Source organism: Cyprinus carpio, chromosome B4 (genome assembly GCF_018340385.1).
Source record: "Cyprinus carpio isolate SPL01 chromosome B4, ASM1834038v1, whole genome shotgun sequence".
Classification (NCBI taxonomy): domain Eukaryota; kingdom Metazoa; phylum Chordata; class Actinopteri; order Cypriniformes; family Cyprinidae; genus Cyprinus; species Cyprinus carpio.
In genome coordinates this window covers 22,449,656-22,477,068 of record NC_056600.1, presented here as the reverse complement: position 1 = coordinate 22,477,068, position 27,413 = coordinate 22,449,656, and the positions used below count along the sequence as shown (strand labels likewise).

The 27,413-nt window shown below is 36.6% G+C and overlaps 1 protein-coding gene across 1 annotated transcript; it reads right to left on the bottom strand.

Moving 5' to 3' along the window:
- Positions 1-300: 300 nt before the first annotated feature.
- LOC109071508 (tyrosine-protein phosphatase non-receptor type 5-like) lies at positions 301-26,727 on the bottom strand. The gene is made up of 13 exons (XM_042722400.1): positions 26,487-26,727; positions 24,743-25,035; positions 17,532-17,675; positions 16,001-16,111; positions 11,266-11,615; positions 6,939-7,128; positions 6,666-6,750; positions 5,026-5,105; positions 4,619-4,756; positions 4,423-4,533; positions 4,046-4,203; positions 3,758-3,871; positions 301-2,211 (listed from the first exon to the last, which is right to left on the bottom strand). Exons 1-13 carry the CDS (start codon positions 26,542-26,544, stop codon positions 2,118-2,120), a joined length of 1,926 nt encoding a protein of 641 aa, XP_042578334.1. The 5' UTR covers positions 26,545-26,727; the 3' UTR covers positions 301-2,117.
- Positions 26,728-27,413: the final 686 nt, after the last annotated feature.

Sequence of the window (27,413 nt, the reverse complement as noted above, 5' to 3'; positions counted from 1 at the left end):
AAAAAACTGCTCTTAACTGAATTAACTTTGTAGCTTTAATTCATAACCTTGTTCTCATTTTATTACTATTTACCTGTCTCCAGTAAGCTAGAGAACTTTATGTAATAGTTACAATAGTATGCTAGTATTGTGTAAAATGCATACTTCGGGCAGCCACATATACAGTACTACAGTGCAACACAATTGTGATGCCACAGCAGATCACACTTAATTTACCCCCCCACCCCACGACTCTAATGTATGATATATGAAAAGAACAGCTAAATAAGAGCGTTAGAACAGAAATAATTAAACCAGACATGACAACCCAGGTTCATTTATTGGCAGTAATGACCATAAAGTCAGAATCATAATTCCTGTACTTTGCTTTCTGACTAGACAAAGTTTCACTTTACAAAAACACATTTTCACATGTTAATAACAGAATAAGCATATTGGATGAATTTGCAGTGCCAAAAATGTAAACACGTGATATTATGGCTTTAGGTGATGGTTTAACATTGTTATAGGACCAAACACACAATGTAAATGGAAAGAATTGTCTGTATAGCAATAACTAATAACTTCTAAAGTTTATAGTTCTTAAAGTTAAACTTCTAAGTTATACATTTCTAACATACATACATTACCAATTCTACCACAACCAAAGAATCATCTAAAAAAACAGCTCAGATCATCAGTTTGGGTTGCTTATACTGCTACCCTCACTGTCTGAGGCATCCATATGTGCAGTTTATAATATTGTTATTGTGGTTATGATAGATTGTTCATTATTTACAGAATTCAATTCACATTAATCATCATTAAGCATAAATAGGAAAGTCACTGACTGCCTAACATTAAGCCCACACAGTGGAAAATATATAGCATAACAGTGCACACTGACAATAACCATAGTTTATAAAAGTATCAGGTAATAGTAACAATAATTTTCATAATAATAAATACAATAGAAAACAAATGTATTAGAAATATTCACTTTCAAACAACATATTTAATTCCTAAAGCCATAAACAATTGCAGTATTAGCAGCAAAACCCTTGTGGTCCCAGGATACACGAACTTTCACACTAAAACTGTGTATGCATTATTATGAATATTTAATAATTATTTTATTTCTATACACAAGTAAAACCTCCAAAATTTTTGCTTTTTTATATAATTACATCTTTCTTCTTTTTTTTTTTTTTTCAAATGTGTTGTGATGTTATTTCTTTTGGTTTCAAAGCTGTCATGAATCATGACTGAAAATGTATTCAAATTTGTTTGTTTTTTCTGATTCTCTTTTTTAATCCATTTAAGAATCAGTGTCAGATTAAGTGAGTCTCTAGAGAACAATACAAATGATCAGGAATTCCATATGTGTTAGTTATTTAAAGGAATCCACTCAAAAAAGTAATTTGTTCTGGGTTTGCTGTTGGTTTGTCATTATGTGCATTCAGCAACGCCAACGCAAAAGAAATTCTGAGGCATCCAGTCCTTCTTCTCTCATAACATTCAATTCAGACTGCAAACAGCATTTCTTTTGCGCCACTGTAGATTCAGTAGCAGCAAAACAGGAAACACAGTCTGAATATTTAAAAATTGTGTTCAGCATCAGCAGAAAAAAATATGCCTACAAACCATTAACCAATAATTACAAAAGTGAAAAACAAATATGTATTCTAATGAAACATCTGAAGAACATATTTTGATACACAGAATTTCTAATAATACCTCATTTATACTGCATCATGAAGAGAATTCAGAATTTTTCAAATGCCCAGTTGGTGTTTTCAAGCCTATATTCGGATAAAATGAAGGAAAACAATATAAAAGTTTTTAAAAAGCATTATTTAGTGGAACTAGACCTTGTACAGTGACACCTAACACTAGTGGCCTTGAAAAGCATGGCAGAGGCTATTGAAAAGTTATGACAAGAAATACATTTGCCGGCAATAACGGCTTCCAGAAAACATCAGAGTTGTGATGTGTGCAACCCTTGCCTTGACACGCAGATAACAAAATTCCACAAAGATCCATCTTCACAAACATTATCTGCTGCCTTCTCTCCTGAATCAGAAAGCTCATGGCAATAGCAGATCTCTTGTTATGAAAAATGAAGCTCCTCTAGCTGTTCACTGTCCAGGCTCCACGGGAAGGCGGCTTTCATAGAGACTCAAGACATGATGCACAAATTCATATTGTTCCTCCGTTTGGATCATTCCACCCCTGTGGAAAAAAAACACCACATGATTACAGTAAAGGCTTGCAACAACAACAACAATTAAAATTAGAATTTTATGAAAATGTTGTTATAGTTTTTTGCTTGTTTATAGTTGTTTTAGCTGCTGAAAAAAAGGTGTTTTTATGGTAATTTTCTTCCAAACAGTGAATTTTAATCCTACAGATTAAAATGCATGACTGAGCTGCATGGCTTAAACCCTGTCTGTGAAACCAGGCCTACATTTCTCTGTTTAGTCTAGCTAGACCTAGCTATTAAACCTCCATCAGTTTGGAGGATTTTTTTGACTTATTCCATCAAGTCCCCAGGAGTAGACACATGCTTAATGCATGTTTTCAGCAGGAATTGGATGACTATATGTACCTTTCCCTCTCACAGGGAAGGGACAGCACCTCAGTAGCCCAGTACAGTACATCAACTATAATCTATGGCGATTTTGTCATGGAAGAGATGGAAACAGACCACATCTGAGACTATCCAGCTACTTTCCAATTCCATCTGTCTACTCCAGTCCTTCCCAGGGCAAAGCCTATGCCCACTACAGACCCAGGGCATACCCAAGAACCCACTCCTGTTACAAAGCCAGAGGCTGAGGGCATGTCCATCCTGGAGCTGAATCTTATAGAGCTGGATTCTCAGGAGTCTGTTCCTGCCCATGTTCCCATCCCCAAGGCCTTTTGGGCACTCTGCTTCCAAGCACTTTCTTGGACCTTCTTACTCTGGTGGTTCCATCCAACTTCCAAGCTCCTTTATCTCTGCAGGTTTGGCCCGGCTCCCTGGTTGCTTTGTCTTCACCGGTTCCACCCAGCTTTTTGGCTCCTGTTCTCCATTGTTTCTGCCCAGCTTCTTGACTTCTTCTCTTCTGGCTCCATCTAGCACACCTGCTCCACCTCGAGCTTTCAGGTTCTCAGCGCTCAGCGCTGGCTGAGCCCATGACTCTGCTCACCCTGTGAACACACCGGCTCATCGCTCCCTCTGTGGTCTCTACTGTGGTCCGTCATCCCTCAGGCTCCCTTGTTGCTTTGGCTTCAGCTTGGTCCATTGTCACTTTGATTTTACCAGACTTCCAGACCTCTGCCTGCTCCTTAGCCTTCCACTCTCTTTGGCTCCACTAGGCTCATCCTTCATCCTCACTCCCACTAGCTCGGCCGTGGTCTGCCGAGCCCCCAGTTGGGGGTGTTATGTCAGGTTGAAGGTGTAATGTCAGGTGTCATATTATATGTCAGTTGTTTCCTGTTACTAGATATTTTGAATGTGGGTAACCAAACACATAATAGACAAATACAAACACTAGTATGAAAACCAGAAAATGTTTGGTTGCTCACATACTTCAAAATATCTTCTTTTGTGTTCAGCAGAAGAGAGAAATTCATACAGGTTTGAAACAACTTTAGAGTGCGTAAACGATGAAAGAATTTTTGTTTTGTGGTGAACTATCCTAGTACTTCAAGTATTTCAATTCAAGAATTTATGTTGTATTCACATTCATAATTGTTTTCGTAATTGTATTTAAAAAAACTGAACCAGTTGTACCTGTCTGTCCGGAGTTGGCACACAATTCCCAGCACATCCACAACTCCCTCCAACTCCAACTGACGACAGCCGATTGTTGTGGCTATGAAACACCCTGTCCGACCAATTCCAGCACTACAAAAGTTCAAAGATAATTTAAATGGTTAATGATTGATTTTATGTTTGTATTCTAACTGAATTAAGACTGTTTTTGCTATATTACATGGACAATACTTTGCATATCATGCAATGGTAGAAAAGTGTTAACCGGTAGACAATTCGTAATGTTTTGCTGGTAATCTCCTGTACCTGCAATGTACAATAACCGGCCCACGGGATGTAAAGCCTCTCCTGTCCTCCTCAACATCATTCACCAACTGCAGCAGGGGTCCAGCGCTCTCTGGGGTCTTATGGTCTGGCCATGAGGTATACCAGTAGTGCTGCACTTTACGACTCTGGCCTCCTTGCTGGGGATGCAAAAACATTTGCTTCATTACAGTATCTGACAATTGAATTTCTCTTGGATTAACCGATTCCACTTGTATTAGTCCCTTTGTATAGTGTCTGCCAAAAGGAATAAATAAAAATGTATGCTAAAAGAAATCATTCATAAGACATAATCTTGCCACATAATTGCTACTTTTTAATAATTTTTCTAAAGAGTGTTTATCTTATAATGCAAATACCTTTAGTGTAAGGGAGCGGATTATATAGTGGTCACATTCCTTCACATTATTAACGAAGACCTCCACCCTTCCATAGATCCCCCTCTTCTCAGGCCAATACAGAACACATTTCTGAAAAAGTAAAACAAAGTTTTGCACATCCACAGTCGATTTAGCCATACTAAGAACATTATAGATATTTTTTATTGAAAATTACTTCATTTTTCTCCTTCAGTTTAGTAATCATGATGATGACAGGGCAGTCCTCTTGCCAGACCATTTGCCAGAAGTCATTCACCGTATTGATCATTGGACCCTGAGTGGCAATGAAGGCTCTCTCAGCTTTAAGATAGCCCTGGATAGAAGAAGTGCTGAACTTAAAACAGGTTTAATAGCATAACGGAGCTGAACTGTAAGTATAAAGAATCATCGGAGCCAAGTTAGACCAGATACTACATGTAGGTCAATTCTGAGATCAAACTAAACTCTCCTCTTACCATGTTTCACTTTACAATCACTGTTGGTAGTAGATTTAAGTTAAGTTTCTTCATGAATGACATTAAGTGGCACTTTGTCATGGGCTATTGAAGAATTTGTGAGTGTGTCACTGAAAACTGAACTTACTCTTATGTAGTTGGCATTAATGTAACTGCTGAGCAGGTCGTTTGAGTTCTTACTCTTCAGAATAACTCTGGAATGTGGATCTGAAATTAAATGTGAATTTTGTGAACATTTTTGTAGTATTCTATTCAATTCACCAGGTGCCCAGTAGGGCACAACACAAGGAAATTAAAAAAGCAAACAAACATTTTCAGCACAGTGTTACAAGTCACAACACAACAGAATCAAGCCAAAACAAAACAAATACAATGGCATCCTTCTGAACTAATCAGTGAAAGAAATTATGCAAGGTTCATACTGTTAAAAAGTGTATATAGGACATCCCTAGTATGAAGCACTTATGTAAACTTTAATGCACTCTCTTTTGTGGCTGAACAATTGTGAACAAGTGTGAACAACTGAACAATTTCAGTTATAGATTTAGTATCTGATACAATTAAGAGACAGAAAACCAAATGAGAAGCTGAAGTGCAGACTGATGTCATCAAAACTGTTGTAAAACCTTTTACTTGCTAGTTCATAAAATTTAAATATATGCACATTATTTAAGGTCTACACCACCACTATTAATCGGACTGAAATGTCATTCTGATTGATTTTGGTTGGACTGAACAATGGGTTTACTTTACTATTTAAAATATAAATATGAATGATCAAAAAAAAGTTTTTTCACTGTAGAATAAAATCTTACTTACATTGCGTTTAGGTATGGTAATATTTGAGAGCAGTGCTTATTACCGGGTACTGAATTACTACCAATACAGCAGAACGGCTATGTTTTTAAAATTTCAGTATCGAGTTGGTACCAAAATACCAGTACTTTTGAAAACACTATTAGCACTTTTATGGTGTTTATTGTCCTTAATGTTTAAAAGATCAATGTCTGTTTTCATTAGCATTTTTATGGAAAAGAGCAGCGTGATCATTCTTCAGAATTTCTCCTTTTGTGCTCCACAAAAGAAAGAATTCAAATGAGTTACGTTATGTCAGAAAACGAATTTTCAACGGGGGAAAAAAATCTGTCCTTTATACACAAGTTCTTTAACCACACTATCAAGCTATGCATTAAGCTGTTGCTGAATATACTCAACAATGCTGTCTTTCTATGACACTGACAGGACAGGACAGGACAGGACAGGACAGGACAGGACAGGACAGGACAGGAAAGGAAAGGAAAGGAAAGGAAAGGAAAGGAAAAAAAGGAAAAGGAAAGGAAAGGAAAGGAAAGGAAAGGAAAGGAAAGGAAAGGAAGTGACATGTGGCCAAGTACGGTATCCCATACTAGGAATTTGTGCTCTGCATTTCACCCATCCAAGTGCACACACACAGCAGTGAGTAGTGAACAAACAAACACGTACATACTGTAAACACACACCCAGAGCAGTGGGCAGCCATTTTTGCTGTACCACCTAGGGGTTTGGTGCCTTGCTCAAGGGTCTCTCCTCAGTCGTGGTATTGGAGGTGGAAGAGAGTGCTGGTCATTCACTCCCCCACCTACAATCCCTGCCCGTACCGAAACTCACACCCGCAACCTTCGGGTTACAAGTCCGACTCTCTAACCATTAGGCCAGGACTGCCTCCACTCAGCTCAGAGTAAAATGACATATAGTTAAAAACTATTCATTAGAAATTCTAATACTAACTTGGCAAAATGGTCTTGTATCTATTTTTTGATCCATGATTTGGGATATCCAGTTCTTTCTGATCCACAAAGTTCATTGGAATTTCCTGTGGATAAAAAAATTACATGCTCTGAAAACTAAATACAACAGAAATGTTCAAACTGTCATAACATAAGCACTGAAAGATGCCTAACTGAACCCCAACTGTCTGTAATTCCCATGATTAAGTAAAGCCAACCTGAACCACATTATTGCTGAACTTACTTATTAGTGTGGCACTGGCGTGTTACTTACAGCAAACTCTGCCTGCAGCAACTGTGTGTTCAGTGTGATGTCATGTAGCTGTTGGCGTGAGAGGACCCGACCAGCTGACTGCAGGTATTCCTGAGTTGCACGCTCACGTGGGGTCACAACCGCACTACTCAAAGGCTCCACCGAACCCAAAGCACTCATGTCCAGCACCAGCGAGACATTAGATCCACGTCTGCATGAGACACAGAGACATATCAAAAAAATCTGGAAAACATTAACAAAACACAGTCACGTAAGTGTGGTAGAACAAATCTACCTTTACTTTCACCTGCTGGCATAAGAAATAAAAAAATCATAGCCTAATGGTCTAAGACATAAGCATTGCCATTTCAGTTTGAAACAGTATCCCAGACAGCTAAACATTTGAACTATACCGAGCAAAGTTTTCTTGCTGCCTTGGATACACACTCAGTTGATAATGAACAGGAAAAATTAGAATTTATAAAAAAGATAATTTAGCAATTACAACTAAAAATCGTGAGTTTCACAAGGGAAAGGGAAGCTAATATGACAGTAGAGTATGGACTTCTGAAAAACAAAACAAGTTGGTATAACAAGGGTTTATGCAAATATTGAGCCTAATGCTGTGTTCCTTTTACATTTGGATGTCGGAGATGGGAATTACATCACATCCAACTTCACGACGTTACAATACACAAACTGAAAAACCAAGATGGGCATGTCTATTGAAAACATTAAAAAAAAAACTGTATTTTGCACAGACACTGATGAAGTGTTGTTCACATATAGAGGTTGGAGTTTGAGTTCCTGCCTCAATGGAAATCTGCTCCTATGTTTACATGTCCTGGAATGTGAACGGGGTCCAAAGCAAGGTATGCTGCACCAAAGTGATTTTTTATAACTATTAACTAATAGGTGGCACTGCTGATGTTTCAGTGTGGGTCACCAGTAGGTGACCAAAGTGTCAGTGTGGGGTGACAATTACTCACACAAAGTTTGGTGTCAACAAGCATTGCAGAGATACAGCCTCAGATTCAGTTTTTCCAACATGCCATCCAACTCACTGATTTATTAAATGATATAAGTTTGGTCTGGCAAAATAAAATCCATAACTTTTAAACTCATAAATTAGGACCAATAGTCTAAGTGGAGTTTGCAAAAGTAGGTTTTCAAACAAATTTAAATGGGGGACAACATGTTCTGCCAACAAATTTTACATTTCATTATAATTTTCACCACAAACTTCTAGGTTATTCCCATGGTGCCAATGACACATACTGGATTTCGTAATGATATGTTAATGAGTCTGTAAAATACAGTATTTTTAGGTAATATAGCCAAAGAACAAAATTGCTCCCTGCTGAAAAAAAAAACATTAGAAACCATCACAGAAATTCGAATGGTTTTTATTATAAATACTATTACAAACATTACAAACCATCAACTTTTACCATGAAAAAAATGGTTTCCTGTAGTGTGTTTTGGGACATATTCTATTAGGATTTAGTGGTGTTAACAAGCCACCAATAGAAGACGACAAATTACCAGTAGAGACCAACAGGGACAATCATTTTCCATTAAAAACAATATAATTCCCATGTTAATCAGTTAAAACAATTATAAATTCTGTGATGGTTTCTATTGTTTGTTTCAGCAGGGCTGCCATGAAAAAAAATTGGTATTGATCAACTCTGTATGACACACTAAATTAAACAAGTTGAAGTTATAAGAAAAAAAAAGAATATATTTCTTTTTTTCATATTTCCTATAGGTGGCACTGTCCTAAAACTGTGCAAGTACCCTCAGGTTATGTTTATCATGAAATTTACCAGGTTTTGTTTCAATACAGCTTAGCACTATGGAGATTTTGGAGTACTAATCATAAAATTCAATCCTTCAATATTTGAGAACAATTTGACTAATTTAGTTAATTTCATAAATTTTTGTCAGGATGGTCTAAAGATGAATTGGCTGAACAGAAACATTTTATGATGGAAAATTAAAGGGGTCATATGATCTGATTTCACTTTTTCCTTTCTCTATGGAGTGTTACAAGCTCAGTTAAGAGTCAACCACACACCCCTTAAACGTCTCGTTCTAACACACCCCCACATGTCTACATCATTATGTGGGAAGATTTGCATAACGCCGCCCAAATGTTCACGCAAAGAAAGAAGGCGTGACTATTATTATCTCTGTTGTCGCTGCTGCCATGTTGTGGAGTCGCTGTGTGTTTCGTTGTGAAAGCGAAACTACTTTGTTTGGCATTCAAAAAGAGGACACAACTAGAACTATCAGTGGTTAAGTTGTAATTCAACACTGTTCCAGAACAGTTCAACCCAAATATTCAGATGTGTGCTGCTCATTTTATGGAGGATGAGGACTGTTTCCTGAACCAGTAGCCTGCAATGCGTCTGTGGCACAATGGCTGTTTCTATAAAGTTGGGCAGTTCAAACTTTGCAAGGACAGTCTGGCGCTTCTGACTCACAGCCTGTAGGTACATTTTTTTATATTTAAATTATTTGCAAATGATGATTCAAACACGAGTTTTGAGCAGTAGAGTAGTCTTGTTGTTTGTTGTTTCACAGATCACAAATGTAAACATTGTTTTATGTTTACGCAGCGTGATATGCAATGCAACGTGTAAAAAGACAGTATAAGTCATTATAATCAGTAATTATGTCCCCACTGGATGCAACAAATGCCTCGTTTGTAATGGGTTTTATTTGTTTTGTCTCGTCTAGTGATGTCCGGATTGTGAACAAATCTTTCTGTTTAACCGGATCTTCTTAGTGAACCGGTCGAACCAGTTCACTAAATCTATCTGAATCGTTTAAAAGGTTTGCGTCTCCAGTACGCACTAATCCACAAATTACTTAAATTATTCAGTTTATAAACATGCCTTACACTCCCTCTGACACGAAATAAACCAATATCCTGAGTTATTCAGTTACTCCTACTAGTACATTGACTGAACCGATGATGGGATGTGCACGAGCAGAGCAGCTGGATTGAGTCTCATGCTGCTGGCCTGGGAGACGGCATCACAGTATGTTAAGGGGTGTAACATTTCCGTGACACGCTTGAGGCATTCGGCCTATCACAACGCACTGGATAGCTGGCCAATCAGAGTACACCTCGCTTTTCAGAACGATGAGCTTTGTAAAAATCGACGTGTTTCAGAAGGCGGGGCATAGAGGAGAAACAATAATGTACATTATATGGAAAATAATGTGTTTTTTTACCTTAAACCGCATAAACACATTGCATTACACCAAATACACAAAATAATGTTCTTTTTAGCAGCATCATATGATCCCTTTAAGACATAGAGCTGGGGTTCTCAACTCTGGCCCTCAAAATCCATTTTCGTAAGCATAACGTTTAATCTACAAAAAAACAGAGTGAGATTTGGTGATAACTAAGTAAATATTTTACTACTATAATACTGATTTCTTGCTAGAGTAACATCAAAAGTGGAAAAAAAAGTTGGTCAGAAGCATACATTTACACACAAACTGACCACCAAACACAAATTTAAAGACACCGTCTTTATTTTTTTAGCTCAACTGTTACAGAATTTAATTCATAGGATTGTGGGATACCAAAGGCAGCTAAAGATCTACGCTGCCTTTAAAAATCGATCAGATGTAGGCATCTCAGGAGACTGAAAGTGAATTCCTACTTTGGAAAGGATCTCCCAAAGGCAGCTTTTAGCATCCGGATGAAGCCTTAGTACAGGCAGGTGAGTTTGATCAAGGTCGGAGCTAAACTCTACAGGAAAATGCATCTCGAGGACCAGAGCTGAGAATCCCTGTCATAGAGTGTATTTGGCTTGGTTATATCATTAAAATCTAGTTGCTTAACAAGCTAAGATCTCTGAAGTCTCATATTCCATTCTGCACATTTGCATTTAGTTATGCAACACAAGAATCAATGATGTTTGGAAAAAAAAGAATCAATCCTCTCACAATGTCATCTTGAAAAAAGCAGATTCGTCTAAAACTCTCCTTTATAAAAGGAATTTACATAAAAATAACAGCATGTGAAATTGAAACAATATGAGAGTAAGTAAATAATGACATTATTCCTTTTTGAATTAACTCATCTTTAAAACGGGTACTATTCTGCTTTTTACACTTTCAACTTCCTTTAGTGTGTAACGTTGCTGTTTGAGCATGAAACAGAGCTGCGAAGTTACAAACCACAAAGTCCACTCCCAAGTGAGTTATTTTCTATGTATCAGTCAGCACTGTTTCTGAACTCCCTCAAACGCCTCAACTTATATAAAAAGGGCATAACAGGACCCCTATAAATCAAGTCTTTCATGCACAAAGGAAGTCTTACCGCTCCTGCAGGCCTGCAACCGACTTCATTCTAAAGGGTGAATGTGTGGAGGACACAGTGGGTTTGAGTTCAGCCACAGAGTGGCCGGGTGGGCACTGTGGCTCTGACGTTGTCACGCTGGAATGGGTCTGATGGATGCTGATATTACAGGACGGGGCGCTTGTGCTGCTGGTAGAATGGGTGGCACTGGGTTTGGACGTCTGGTTGGCCTGGACCATACTGTTCTTGAGGGTCAGAGGGGGCTGAGCACCATGAACAGGGATGGGTGCCAGCTGTACGTCCCGGCTGGGTGGGGATGGGTCTTTGAACTGATGATCCAAGAATTCCTTCTCCTTTATTCGGTAAAGCACCTGAGGAAAGGAAATGTTACTTTTTAATATTAATCTATTACTCGTGGCAAGTTTGAATCTCATAAAAACGTGTCCAGGTCACCCTAAATCTGAAAAAACAAAAAATATATTTTACATATTTTATAAGACTCATGAATTACGTTTGTCATTACTATAATAATGCTCCTATTTAATTCATATTGCAAACACCTACTGTATAACTCAAATAAAACTTAGGATAATGGGTCAGAAGAAGTTATGAGAATTCCTTTATTTTTTATTATTATTTATTTTTTTGGTGGGGTGGTCCCAGCTTAAAGAGCAATTCTAGACTTGTAGTGATGTAGCTTCATTTCAGTATTTTTTCTTTTTTTTTTTTATTCAGTATGAACATTTAATCCAAACACTCGCAGCAAGATACACTGCTAAATGTTTTTATTAAAATGCACTCAATATATTCATATGTAAATTCTGATATATTTATAAATATATAAATTAAGTAAATAAATTAATTATATTACTTAAATTATTACATTCACATATTATTTCAACTTGCACATTTTACAATATATATTTTTTTATTAATCCAGTCTTCACTGTTACATTGTCTTTCATAAAGCATACTAATATGCTGATTTGCTGCTCAAGAAACATTCATTTTTATTATCAATGTAGAGAATAGTAGTGCTGCTTAATATTGTTGGAATCCATGATACATTACCATTCTAGTAACTATAATTAAACTTAATTAAACTTTTATTCACTAAGGACACATTAAAATTATAAAAAGTGAGGATCAGTTTCAAATAAGTGTTGTCCTTTAACTTTTTATTTATCACCGAATCCTGAGAAAAATCCATCATGGTTCCCACAAAAATATCCCACATAAACATCAAAAACAATGTTTTCAACATTGATAATAATAAGAAACTTTATTAATTACTCAGCACCATTAATAACTGATAACAAATGGGCACAAAATCAGCATATTAGAATGATTTCTGAAGAATCATGTGACCCTGACGACTGGAGTAATGATGCTAAAAATTCAGCTTTGATGAGCTTCTTTCAAATACATTAAAAATTTGAATTATTCCAAACTTCATATACTTATTTTATATTATTACTTATAATTACATATAATTATGAGATTCATGTCAGTATGTTTATACAGTAGGTAAAGTTTCCTGTAATCCACGGTTGACTGTTAAGATCTCACAGGATATTTCATCACATTATCTGAACTACACAACACTTCCTCATCACTACTTGCCTCTAAATGTTTCTCTACTAACCTCAACAGCCTTATTGCTGTTACTAAAATTGCTGCTCTTAACCATATTCAACAGCTCAGCCGTCCATTTTATACTCATGTAAATCATTCATTATGTGTACAAGACATGGTTGCTCTATTAAGGAAAAACAAGAAATAAAGTAACACTTTATTTTAAAGACCAATTCTCAGTATTAACTATTTGCTTATTAGCATACTACATATTACTGGCATATTGGCTGTTTATTAGTGCTTATAAAGCACATATTAACAGTCTCTGAATACTTTTAGTCAGTTTCCAATGCTGTTCATAAATTAAACAAGCTATTATAATCTTCATGATTAAAAAACTAATACAATATTGCTTTGAGGGTCATAATTTCATCTACACAATTCAAAGTCATCTTCTTCTATAAGTAGATAGTCTACAAAGAAACCAGGCCATGGAAAAGCCAGGGTATCTAGTCGGAAAAGCCCTTTACATCTATTTTAACAATACAACTAGTTATAAATATATAACTAAAATATTTAAATATGAGCATGTTTTCTCGCCTGAAAATAAATGTGCTCACAACTGCATCCAGGAATTCCCAATTTTCCCACAAGAGGTCTCTGTCACATCACAATGAGATGTTGTATGGTTTCAGTGCATCTTTAGGCCTGACTTTAAACAGACAAACACTTTCTTCATTATTGGCCCTTAATGTGGTTTTGAATTGTGTAATTACACTTGCAAAACCATCTGGCAGCCCTACAAGGACAAAAAACAGTTTTCACAATTCACACTCTCATAGCGATTCATGACTGACACCTAAACACTTCGAAATACAGTTCACCCCAAAATGAAAATTCTTCATTAATTACTCACCCTTATGTCGTTCCATACCTGTAAGACCTTCGTTCATCATCAGAACACAGATTAACGCAAATTAAAACACCTTCTTGGAAATAATGAGATTCAATTTTATTTTCTGTTCTATTTTATATTTCTATTCAGTTTTATATATCAAACAGTACTCTGCTGGGTAGGAAAAAACATAATGAGTAAATATTTTATGGCTGACATTTCAGGCATATTTTTCATTTTATATTATTATTTTTTTTATATATATAATATAGTTGCCTTTAGTTGTTTAGGAATGTCCCTTGCAAGAGGATCATTGTATTAGGTTGTCCAAGGTATTAAAGGGTTAGTTCACCCCAAAATGAAAATTCTGTCATTAATTACTCACCCTCAAATCGTTCTGAACCCATAAGACCTTTGTTCATCTTCGAAACACAAATTAAGATATTTTTGATGAAATCGGAGAGCTCTCTGACCCTCCAAAGACAGCAATGCAACTGAAATGTTCCCAGGTCCAGAAACATATTAAATACATGTGACATCAGTGGCTAAACTTCAGTTTTGCAACGCTACGAGAATTTATTTTTTTTTTTTTTTTTGCACAAATAAAACAAAAATAATATAATTTACTCAACCATTCTTCTCCCCCGAGTTACGTCTTCCGCCATTTCGGAGAGTACCCAAGAACGTATTGGACGTAATCAGCATTGTTTACGTTCGAGGAGAAAGATCGCGCATGAACATAATTTGCGTAATAAGTGTTGTTTACGCTTAGGGAAAGCGTGCGTATGCATTTAATACTCTCTAAAATGGAGGAAGACGTAACTCGGGGGAGAAGAATGGTTGAGTATATTATGTTATTTTTGTTTTCTTTGTGCAAAAAAAAAAGTATGACTGATGTCACATGGACTGTTTTACCAATGTATTAACTACGTTTCTGGAACTGGGAACATTTCAGTTGCGCTGCTGTCTATGGAGGGAGAGGTAGCTCTCGGATTTCATCAAAAATATCTTAATCTGTGTTCTGAAGATGAACGAAGGTCTTACGGGTTTGGAACGACATAAGGGTGAGTAATAAATGACAGAATATTCATTTTGGGGTGAACTAAACTTTTAACAATTTTGAAAACCAGTCCTGTCCCTATATTTACAGAATCACAATGCTATTAATTCTTCAACGGTCCCTGTCATTGTGAGCGGCTCACAGCTTAACATGCTAATTATTCCTTAATCTCTTCAGTCCATCAGCGCCAGAGAGTGTGGGTGCTCTGAGGACGCTCAATGATGTCATTACCGGACTTAAGACAGACTTAAACATTAAGAGCAAACGTCGACCAATCAGAGGACAGAGTGAGGTGCGATCAAGATGGCAGCACTGATCCCTTTAAAGTGCTGAACCACTAAAGGAAACCATGTGACTTCCTCTGCCACAATACATCCGTTTTGCAATGACTCTTTCTGTATCATATCCTGTGTCTCTGGTCTTTCTCACAATTACTCACAGTATAATACAAACGAAGTGTCTTCAGTGTGTACAGTCTTTAATGATCTGAGTTTTAATCTTAAAAACCATTGGCATTTACTTCACAAGGGTTTCTGCTGAGACAAGCATTAAACAGGAAGTATATGAACTTGTACAAGTGAACGAGTATTCAATATTTCTAACCCGTAGGTCAGCCAAATCACAAATAATATCTTTTTAATATCACAGACAGCACTGAGATGAAATGGAGAGTAAATTGTGAACCAAATACTGAAGTGACTTGGGTTTGAATAATGACACTATTGTTCATTTAGAGTTGATTTACAACAGAATTTAAATTTGTCTCATATTTGAAGAAGTTTGAACTTTTATTTTATTTTTTTATTAGTGTGAAGCAACTTTGTTGTATGAAGTGGTATATATAAAGATGACTTGACTTTGCCAAAGTTTCTTACTTCTCATATGTTTTTTTCCTGATAAAAACCCCGGTATTCCCACATCAGAACTCAGGCATCTCAATACGGACACAAATAATTCTCCTTAGAATCTGTCAAGAGTTGTCATTTTGAAGTGTTAACAACTATCTACTCATTTGAATCTATTGGTATTTCTATGAAGGAATTTTAGGATAAACTTCTGAAGCAAATTTGATAAATCAATTAAACATAAGCGAGAACTCCATTTCATTGATGCAAACTCAACATCATGCACATATACTCTTTTAGAGGGTTGTATCTTCCCACATACTGTAGCATCACATATTATGAAAATCAAGCATATGGTAGAAGACTTTGAGAGATACATACCATTAAACAGGTGAAGACGATGATGAATATTGTGAGGCAGATAACCAGCACATAGAAGCCGTCTTTACCCCAAATGCTGTTCTTCTCATGGTGGTCTTTGAAAACAGTCTTCTGTTTAAAGCCAAACAGAAAAGACTTTTAGCAGTCTTAAAATCCAACAGTGTCAAGCAGATCTACAGTGCTACATCAGGCGTGAGCTTTGAGAGCATTAATATAAATTTAGACTGTGCTTGGGTAAAAGTGATACTAGGATCAACAAGTGCGATCTTAAGGAAGACATTGACATTGGGTTAGACAGAAGCTGACTCCACCCCTAAATCTGCCCACACACACACACACACAAACACACACGTCCTGCTGCACAAATGCACCTGTACTTGGGTAGTTGACAGCAGGGTCCTGTGAGGTAACGTGCTATATTCAGTTTAAAAATTTTTTAAACATTATCATTAATTATATCACATTAATGGAAAGACTACATAAATATTGTACTTTGTCATACTGCAAAAAAGCTTAAATTTTTTTTTACAAATGGTGGAAAAACACTACAATAATTGTATAATTAATAATGTACATTGCATTATATTATATTATATTATATTATATTATATTATATTATAAACATCAAAACATCATTAGCACCAAATATGCTATATAATGGATTATGATGTGCTAAAATGCATTATACCCTTTATATTATAAAAAACTGCTTCTCCAACTGAGAAGTAAAAAATGTGTCAGTGTTATTTTAGTATTTTAGTTGATATACTATTGTAGTTTTCATTATTATTTTTAGAATATTTTCTACTTCGGTTTCTTTTCGGTTTCAGTTACTTTTTTAACTTTTAAAATTATTTTTAAATGTCTATATAGTTTTTATTAATTTTTATTTATTAGTTTTAGTTTATAATTGTAGGTACTTTAGTACGTCAAGTTGAACTACACAAAATGCGAAATGCTGTCTTAGAAACTAGGTAAAATAAGTAAATATTTTATTTTTATTTCAGTTTGAATTTTTAAATGAGAAACTATAAATGTTTAACCCCTATTTAACCCCTTAAAAGTCATTATATTTATATAACCTTCTTTCATTTTTTTCATTTTCTTTCTTTTTTTAAAATCTTCAAATAACTAATTAGGTTAAAGGAGTTCAGATAATAAAAAAAAAATGTTATGAAGAAGAAACACATTTTGGTGGTCAGATTTTTTAAAAATGTATTTCAAAAACTTTTTGAAACATTAGAATAGTGTCAGAATGAGTCTCCAAAGTCTCAGACAACACAGCTCAAAAACAGCCAGAGGAGGCTGAAAAGCTGGACATATAGCACAAATGGTGCAAGCTTATGATGGCTCTCATTACGGCCCACTGATGCAAATCAGACAGGTTTGCCACAAAAGGTCAACATGTAGGAGGCAGGACTGTTACTCTGCTACCAATTTTATTTACCTAATACTATGCGATGCAACAACTGTGTGTTACGCAGTTTTACAGCTGACTGTAACTTCATCCTAGAACTGTTGTGACACAAACCTCAGTGGCTGCTTCAGTGGTGGCAAGCGGCCCAGAGCTGTGGTGAAGGGTGTTGATGTTGAGCAATCGGATCATTTCCTCATGAGCCACAGGTTCTGATGCTCCAACAGACGACACGTACAGCTCGATGTCATCATTCTCCTCCTAAAACCATGAACTGAAGTCAACTGAACAGTTTTTATTTAAATGTTTTATCTATCTATCTATCTATCATTCTGTCAATTTATCTATCTATCTATCTATCTATCTATCTATCTATCTATCATCCATCTATCTATCTATCTATCTATCATCCATCTCTCTATCTATCTATCTATCTATCTATCTATCTATCTATCTATCTATCTATCTATCTATCTGTCAATTTATCTATCTATCTATCTATCTATCTATCTATCTATCTATCGTCCGTCTGTCTCTGTCTTTCATCCATCCATCTATCCATCCATCTACCATCATCCATTCATCCATCATCATCATCATCATCATCCATCCATCCATCCATCTTTCTATCTAGTCAGTAAAAAAAGACAGACAATAAAAAACCTGGCAACATCCCTAGCATCATGAGGATGGATTTAGTACATAAAAACACAACACACCTAGCATCATGAGGATGGATTTTGTAGAGACAAACACCACTCACTTGTTTATTTCTTAAGTAAAAAGAACAAGAATAGTATTAATTGCTTTGCTGGAAAGTTCCTTAAAATCCAAAAAAAAAACACAGGACTAAATATGGGTCAATATGCGACTGGGGATTGTGCCCTCTGGTGGTGTGAGCAGAAGCTACAACATCAGATTTTAGAGGAACACTGACATCAAAGATCAGAAGAAACCTTTTGAAACAAATCTTTCTTTGACTGTGTCTCCCAAACCACAAAGGGAACTGAGAGAAGCAAAAAAAAAAAAAAAAAAAAAACAGGGACAACCCTGTGTGATGCAATGAAAGATTAAACGTATGCAAGACTTTAATCTCAGCTATCTATCTCATTTGGTGCATTTCTCAAATCAGAAATGAAATTCTCTAAACTACATGTACAACCTCCACTATCATCTAGTCATTTATACACATCATAAAAATCCATTTCTCATTCTTTCTGAACAAGTTGCGATATCTTTCTGTACATTCATGCAATTGATCATGCCACATTTATCTGCATCTATCCTACATTATCAGTTTGCTCATGTCATGTCCTCATCTATGTATCTATATAGTCTATCTATCAATAGTCTTACCCCTCAAAACTATCTAGTCGTCCGTTCATCTCTAAGTCACTGAATGCAAAAAGGGTCATCCAGTTGTCATAAACTGCCAAGCACATTTTTTTTCATCATCATTATTATCAGACTTTTTGTAAATTTGGCATCCATTGTGCAAGTGAATCTTGACTAATGAAGAGAATGTAGATAAGCAATGATAAAAGCATTTCTCTGAAATGCTCAGTCACTCAAACAAACAATCCAGAAAGCATTCACTGTATAGACAACATCCCTAGCATCATGAGTGGACTTATCTTTTTATTTTAAAACTTTGTGCACCACTTTTTCCTTCTCTATATCAAAAGACATTGAAAGGTTTTTTTTGCTTTTTGTTTTTTTTTTTGGTCATCCACTAAAAAAAAAAAAAAAAACCTTAAAATCTTTTCAAAATCCCACATACAAATCTAAATACAGCTTTTGAAATGGATATATGGCACACATAAGCATATGTTAATGTTCAATACTGCTTGTCATCCAAAATGTTGCCATAGTTTTACATCAATACATCCCTTCAGAGTACCTGGGGATTGACAACCTGACTGGTGGACTGTCTTAGCATACACAGTACACAAGGACTTGTCATTTAGAGGAACACTGACATGTTCAAAGACAGAAGATATTTATTTTTGAAAGAAATGAACTTTCTTTTTGAGTAAGAGACTCCCAAAGGTACCAAGGGTGTTTGAGCTATTTGTACAGTTGTTTTGAGAAAAAAACTTACTGTTGTTGCAAATGTCAAGGATGATTCGAGAAATGTACCAAAACGACTGACAAAACTTTAAAGGCCTCATATCATAAGGAATCACATTTTCCTTGATCTTTTGAGATCAACAAATGATTTTCAACATTTGCATAAAAAATTGCAACAAATGATAGGCTGCTTGTGACATGGACATGAAAAAAATTGATTAATTCAAAGTTAATATATTATAAATTATTAAAAAATAACAGAAACATTAAAATATGATTAATGATAAACAGTTATATAAGATTCTAAATATATAAAAATCATGCATAATTGCACAAAATTTTTTTATAAAACATAAGTTTCTCGTGTGGTTTTCGTTGTTATTTCTCTATGCTGGATGATCTTCTTTGTTTTCACTCTGATTAAAAGTACTGCATTTTGATCCATTCCCCTCATTTTTCCTGATCTCATGTGACAGAAGACAAGACCAAACTAATGGATCCCGCAGCTGTCCAGGTCCTCCTCCTGAAACAGAAGGGATGCTTCCTTGGGGACCACATAAGGTATTTTTTAGATATAGCCTACCTGACCCACTACCCAGATGTCTGTTTTATGTCGGGCTTATCACCTCGAGCTAGGCTAAAGTGTTTGGGGATGGACACTTCAGGGGACTCCAGTACTCTGGGTCTTCCTTCACTGGGGAGGAGGGAAGGTGGGGGGTGGTGCAATTTCCCAAAATCTGACCCAGGTCTGGTAGTCCCAAGTCTCATTGGAATTTTCATGATTCATGTGGACAACACTGAGCCAGTTCCTGGTCTGTCATCCCTCAGGCTCCTCCAAACTCGTTCTTCCGTCTGGCTTCACCTTGGTCAATCATCATTCTGCTTTCATCATGGACTTCCAACCCTCTGGCTATGCCTCATCTCTTCACCCACTTTGCTCCTCCTTCTCTCCAGCTCCTCCTTAACCCTCACTTCCACCATTGCCACCCCTGTCTGCTGAGCACTCGGCTCCACCTGGGCCCTCCAGACCAGCGATTTCGCCCTGGTTCTCCAATTCTCCTGGCTACTCCTCAGTCAGGTTTCTCTTGGCCTTACTACCATAGACTCCTATACTCCCTGGCTCCACCCTCCATTGTGCTCTTCATCACCAACTCGCCTGTGGCCTCTTCCACCACCAGCTCCTCTGTGGCTTCTGGCACTGCCAGCTTCAGTTTCTGTTTTGTTTCCAAGACTTTTAGTTTGTATTTACTTCCTTGTTCCTGTGTTTAGTCTTTCCTTTATTTGTTCCCATTTGGTTATCTATTGGTAAATAACACATCCCATGTTCCTTGTATAGTTCATCCCTGTTTCTAGTTTATCTGTCATATTTTCCGCGCTCACCCAAGCGAACTTGCGGACGCATCGAGTATAAATCAGACTTGACACAGAGAAAGGGACCGATGGCTGGCCAGCCGGGGTCCGTTTTTGGGAGAAAAATTAGCAGATTATTATTATTATTATTATTTTATTTTATTTAAATGTATGTGTGTGTACTTCTAACATGTTTGGTTGGTAAAATAAATGTTGTAAATTCAAATCAGAAAGTCTTCCGTGTCTGGAATGGATGTATTCTTAAGTCTATAAGGTAACAATAATATAATAAGATAACCTTGTTTGAAATGGTTTTGGCTAAAAGAAAAGTTTGGTTTCGTCTATACTTCTAGGTACTTGTACTATATTGACTGGGTTAAATAGAATTGCATTACTAAAAAGAGACTAAAATACCATTTTCATTGACTAAAACTAGATTAAAATGTCATCAGTTTTCGTCGACTAAAACTAGACTAAAATGTCATCAGTTTTCGTCGACTAAAACTAGACTAGACTAAAAAGAGTATGAACGTGACTAAAACTAATAAAAACTAAAATGACAGCTTCAAACAGAGACTAGACTAAGACTAAGAATTAAAACAGGCCGCCAAAAACAACACTACCTACAAATAAAGCTTATCCATCGGTTTGACTGAATGAGCTATCAATTTTCCTTCATGTTTTGTTTTCTGACATCCTGAGAATAATGTAACACTTAGTGGTTTATTCTCCCGATGATTTAATTTACAATATATCTTATTAATAATTCACTTGAATGCACAAAGAATCTCTCATTTTTGGAGATCATGTGACCCTTTGACAGTGGCGCACGCGCGGTCCTGCGCTCTGCTCAATTTGTCAAATATATTACAATCCTGATAGTAAATTTCGAACCCCTTTTTTATATACTCCATCATGAGTACTTCAACGGTCAAGTACAATTGGAAAAGAATGATTGAGCAATCGCCAATAAAGAAAAAATTCAAAGATTCCACCATCACTAAAGAAGGGCTCAACGGCGCCATTGCTAACGGTATTAAGCTAGCACTTAAAGAGCAGCAAAGTACTTTGGATTTGGTTGTGGCCTTGACAGTAAAAGATGCGATAGACTCTGTACTGGACCTGGTATTGCATGACCTACATATGGTCATACTGTACTAGTGACCAACAATTCTGTAAAAGAGCTAAAAGCAGAAGTTGAAAAGCTAGCCATCGCAGCGAAACAGACACGTGACCGGGTCGATTCCGTTCAAGCAGCTGCACATGAGGATAGGAGAATAGTCGCAAATCTGAGAAAACAGGTAGAACAACTTACAGATAAAGTGACAAACATGGAGGATAGGAGCAGGAGAAATAACGTGCAACTGGTGGGGTTGCCAAAGGGGGTGGAGGGCTCCAATCCAGCTGGCTTTCTCAGAGCTAATCTTTCCAAGTTGATTCCTGCACTGAAAGGAAGCGATATTGAGATCGAGCGGGCTCATCGCGTGTATGACCGAAGAAAAAGTAACTCAGAGCGGCCACGTACTCTTATCTTTCGTGTGCTGAGATGGCAAGACAGATCGGCGATCCTGAAGGGTGCACGGCAGGCATACCTGGAGAAATATACGCAGGATAATGTCACGCTGCTGTTTTTTCCTGACTTCAGTCCAGCCACGTCTGCTAGGAGAAGGAGCCTCAAACCAGTCCTTTGGAGGGTGACAGCACTGGGTCTGCAGCCATTTCTCATTTATCCGGCGATAATTCAACTACGGCACAACGGTGAGCAGATGATCTTCGACTCTTCTCAGAAAGCGGAGGATTTTATCAGCTCACTGCCACAGAAGCATCTTAACTGCCCAGGAGAGGAGTATAACAATGTGGACATGGACACTTAAGTTGCTGCTGTGATCTTCTATCCTGCAATTTTGTCTAGTGACTGATAAGTTTTGAAATCTTTTTTTCTTTTTGGATCTAATAGAGAGAAGGTCTGATTACTAGCTCTTGACACTGGGCTTGGACAGGTTTTGTGCTGGTGTGGATCGGTCACGTATCTAAATATTTTTCATTTTTTTTTTTTCTCTTAGGCAGACCTATATTCTCGGTAATGTGCGGTCTGCTTTGGTTCGGGTTCAAAGTTGTTTGTCGTTCCTTTTTTGTGCTACTTTTATTTTATACAGCAGACATTAATATCTTTATTTATTTCATTTGAATTTTGAAAAGTTTGCGCACTCGGATGGTTTGGTATATAGAGTTATATAAAGTACCTTGTTTATGCTTTAACACTTTTAAATGTCATTTTAATGTTCGATGGCTGAAGGGTGAGTAGAGTATCTCATTGTACACAGCTAAAAAATAAAAGGTAGAACGAACCTTTCAATGATTATTTACATCTTAATGAAAGTTAAAACCATAATTTGCGCAAACCATCATGGGGTGTAGGATTAAGGTGGATATTCAAGGGCTATAATGACACAGGTGCAAGCAATGAGGACCTAATGAGGAAAAGCAGGGACACAAGGCATCTACAAAGTAAAAGTCAACATAACAAGAGTAGGACATACATGACATAAACAGGGTTGATGTTGATTTCATGTTGACTTTAATTACCACCCACACTGAAGTAGCTCTCAAACCTGCATTCATTTTGACAGGCAAATTGCAGTGACCTTTTGTGTACTGAGCACATCCTGTATTAAGCTTCACCGGCATTAAAGCAAATAAATATATAAATGTGTGACTCTCACAGGCAGTGCTGTGCGCTGAAGTGGTGATATATGTGAGCCGTGATTGATTTTTTTGGACACCTCGTGGGAGTGGGGAAGCTTCCAGAGGTCTCGCATCAGGTGCATTAGTGTAATTGGCTTTGAGGGTAAGAGAGTTCATCTCTCTCCACCATAAAACACATTCCCATCACTGTGATACTCACAAATACACATCATTCAATCTGGTATGTATAGACAGCTGTCAAATGTTCGGTGCCAGGCACAATGTCAAAGCTAAGGCAAGTATATCTACTGTTAATAATATGCTTAAAGTACCATACAAAACACCTCAAATCAAGCAAATTACTGGGTAAAGATGCATTGTTATTTAGGCTAATTCATCCTATCTGTTTTCTTAACATATTTTTTGACCTCATAATGTTTAATCAAGACTTCTCTCTAGTGACGTATACAGGACGCCTACATCTCAAGATCCAATCAACAACCAATGCATCAAAACCAATTCTCAATCATTTCAATAATCCATCACACTCTGACTTATGTCACAATACAGAAGAAAACATCTGCCACTGCTTTGTTTCATTGTGACTTTAAGTCATCAGACTTATGACAATAAAACAGGTGCAAAAATCCAAAAGACTTACATTGAAAGAGGGACCAGAGCCATATCTAGAGACCAGCAAATCACAGAGACTCAAGGGTGGACTCATTTCATGCCAAGACAGCTATAATCAAACTAAAAACCCAGGGATGCATTGCAACTATGGATGCAAGTTGTGCCATTAGCAACACAGTCGAACAATTTAGTATTTTTCCGAAATCAACATTCGTAAACAGCATTGCAAAGTCGACTTGTGGTAAAAGAGTAAGTAACATTATTAGTCTTCGTGACATGCAGGTGTAAGTTCGAAACTAAGAATGAATAACAATCAATTACTTATAATGTTGAATGGCTGTAATTACTCATTTTATGGCCAGAAATAATAAAAAAATCACTCATAGTAGGCTACTTGGTAAAGATGTTTTATTAAACAAATATTTAAAATATCAAATTAAAAAAAAAAAAAAAATGTATGGATATGCATGCATATGCGTCATCTCAATCAATCCGTTTTCTTTATTAATTAATTCAACACCCCAGGCTTCTACATTTTTCTACTACAATCTCAAAGCAACCAAAAAATCACAAGCTGTGTAGGCGCTCACCATTGTGACCGTATGGTGGGCAGATACAGGTTGGTTCTCCACATGGTCAATGTTTTGCAGGAAGCTGACATCTGGTTGCCTCTGTGGAGTTCTCTGGAAATGGGATTCTAGAAACACTGCGGGCATCAGCTTTGCCACCCGTCCACGGGACTGGGCCTGAAGCAATTCCTCTTTAAATCCTAAAACCTTTTCCTGACTGAGAACACCCATGTGCTGGTATACAGGGCCAGTCAATCCATCAGCCTTGCGCCGATGCGGTCTCTGATAAACTTCATCGTCTACAGAGATGCCCCCTGAAATATAGACAAACAGAGTTTCACATCATAGCTGTTACTTTATAATATCTGGAATAGTCTATTGACCAATTACAGTGCAGGATCACAACAGCCCATTTTATATTGTTTTTGCATATTGCTTACAAAGTTGGCTTATTTAAAATTGGCTTCAGTTGGCTTATTTTGTAAATATGTATATAAAAAAAATCTGAGTAACAACTTCAATTTGCTTGCTACTTGCTAAAGAATATCCACCAATTCTGAAGAACTCCAAACCATCTGAGTGTAAGAATGTAAAACACCTAGTGACAATACATAAAGGAAACAGATATTGATGTCCAACACAAACATGAAACTTGGACACTTGGAGCCAACAAAATGAGAAACCTGAGAAACCAAAAGAAATAAATGACCTTCACTCTTAAAACAAAGGTTCTTTATTGGCATCTATGGTTCCATGAACCATCCATGGAAACCTTCTTTTGGACAAAAGGTTCTTTTAAAAAAGTTTTTTAGATTACTAAAATGTTCTTCATAGTAAGAAAACATATTTTAAGAACTGTTCACTGAAAGCTTCTTTAAGGGGAAAAAAAAGAGAGAAAAAAAACGTATTTTTTAAGAGTTCTGATGGACCCAAAGATGACTATAAATGTGGCTTGCAGCTCATGGGAGAGCCTACTTAACTCCAAAATGTAAAGTCTGTCATGATTTACCCATCATCATGCCCTTCCAAACCAACTTGCCCTTTTTTAAAATGATTTTTCAAATTTATAAATAAAACATTGATTGATTGAGTGTGCTATACAGATTTTCACTTCAAAAATTCACGTTTCATTCATTGTGTTACTTGCTGTTTCTTTGTAATTGTTTGCAAAATGTAGGCTACTGGCAAATTCTGAGTGAAAATTGTTTCTACAACAATGTTTTATTGCACTCAAGTCGGTCTAAATAAATAATTACTGCAAATGATTAAATATGTTAAGTGCTGGATAAGTGAAGTAAGATATATTCAAGCCTGTTATAAGAAGCATAACCATAATTATGGAGTGTAACCACATGCAATGTCAATTACAGTAATGCTGTATGAGGAGCATACACAGGCACAAGACAACCTAATAATGAACATAAACTGTAAAAATGGATGTGCATAAATATTTCTACTGTACCTGATCTAAGCTTCAGAAATGATTGTGCTTGGGAGCATTGTTATTCTTTTTAGCACTGACTGACAAGAAACATTTCCCTGTCGAATAAAGGTCCGTATAACGTTATTTCACTTTGTTCTATGACCTGCACTGTTTATAGTTTTCATTTACCTCTTCAAATGATCCCATTGCCCATGTTATTAAACGCACACCGTGTAATTTGTCAAATAAACGCCCAGTACACTCATTACAATAGCAAATAAGGAAATTATTATAGCAGGAATTTATACAAACAGACGATCTCGAAATTGTTTTTATCCTCACCTGTGACGTGCAGTCCCATTAATGAAGAAATAACGACTACTGCCGTGTTCACGAACATGATTCTTCTTCTCGTACTACAAATACATTATGGCTTCATGAAAATCAGTCGAGGTTGCAGTGTCTCTATGGTTAAGACACTGAAACGATGGCTGTTTAATACAATAATTCTGCATCTGCTGAGGATCACACACCCCGATGTGTCTCTCTAGCGCTGAGAGGATTCATTTGAGGAATCGATTCGTTTGGTTGATTCATTTCAAAGAACCAATTCAAACGCCGAGACATACGTTACGTCCGGATCGATACCAGAACATAAATAAAGCATCATTTTAAAACTATTGTGTATTTTTGTAACATACTATGAGAATCAAACACATTCAGAGCTCGCGGTACGAGGCATTGGGCTTTCACTGAATTAATCCCAATGTTCATCCTAGCTTTGTTCTATATTTAGTTCTGTAGGTTGTGTCTCTGTAAATACTAGTTGTTTAGCATTCAAACATCCACCCACCTCACAAACAAACTTCTTTATTTAGTCTAGTGTTTCATACTGGACGCTCTGCGATTCTGTTCGAATGAATCTTAAAAGAACCGGTTCGAAGAAACGATTTGTTCACGAATCACTAGTTCTCAGAAGAGAAAATGAGTAGGAGGAGAAAAACATAAGCTGAAAAATTAATACGCTTTACTTGCCAACATGATTACACATACAGTGCTTTTAAAGGTAGCTATAAATAAAAAAATCCCTCAATAAATGAATAGATCTGCACATCTTAAATAATTTATTATCAGGCTATTAGGAGTAGCTTATACTGGTTAATCAAAAATCCCATACTTTTAATTTCAGCCACAATTAACAGTTGTCCAGGCTGTCTAAATTTAACAAGCAACAAGAAGACTAGGCGACTTTTAGGCTAGGTTTTGTCA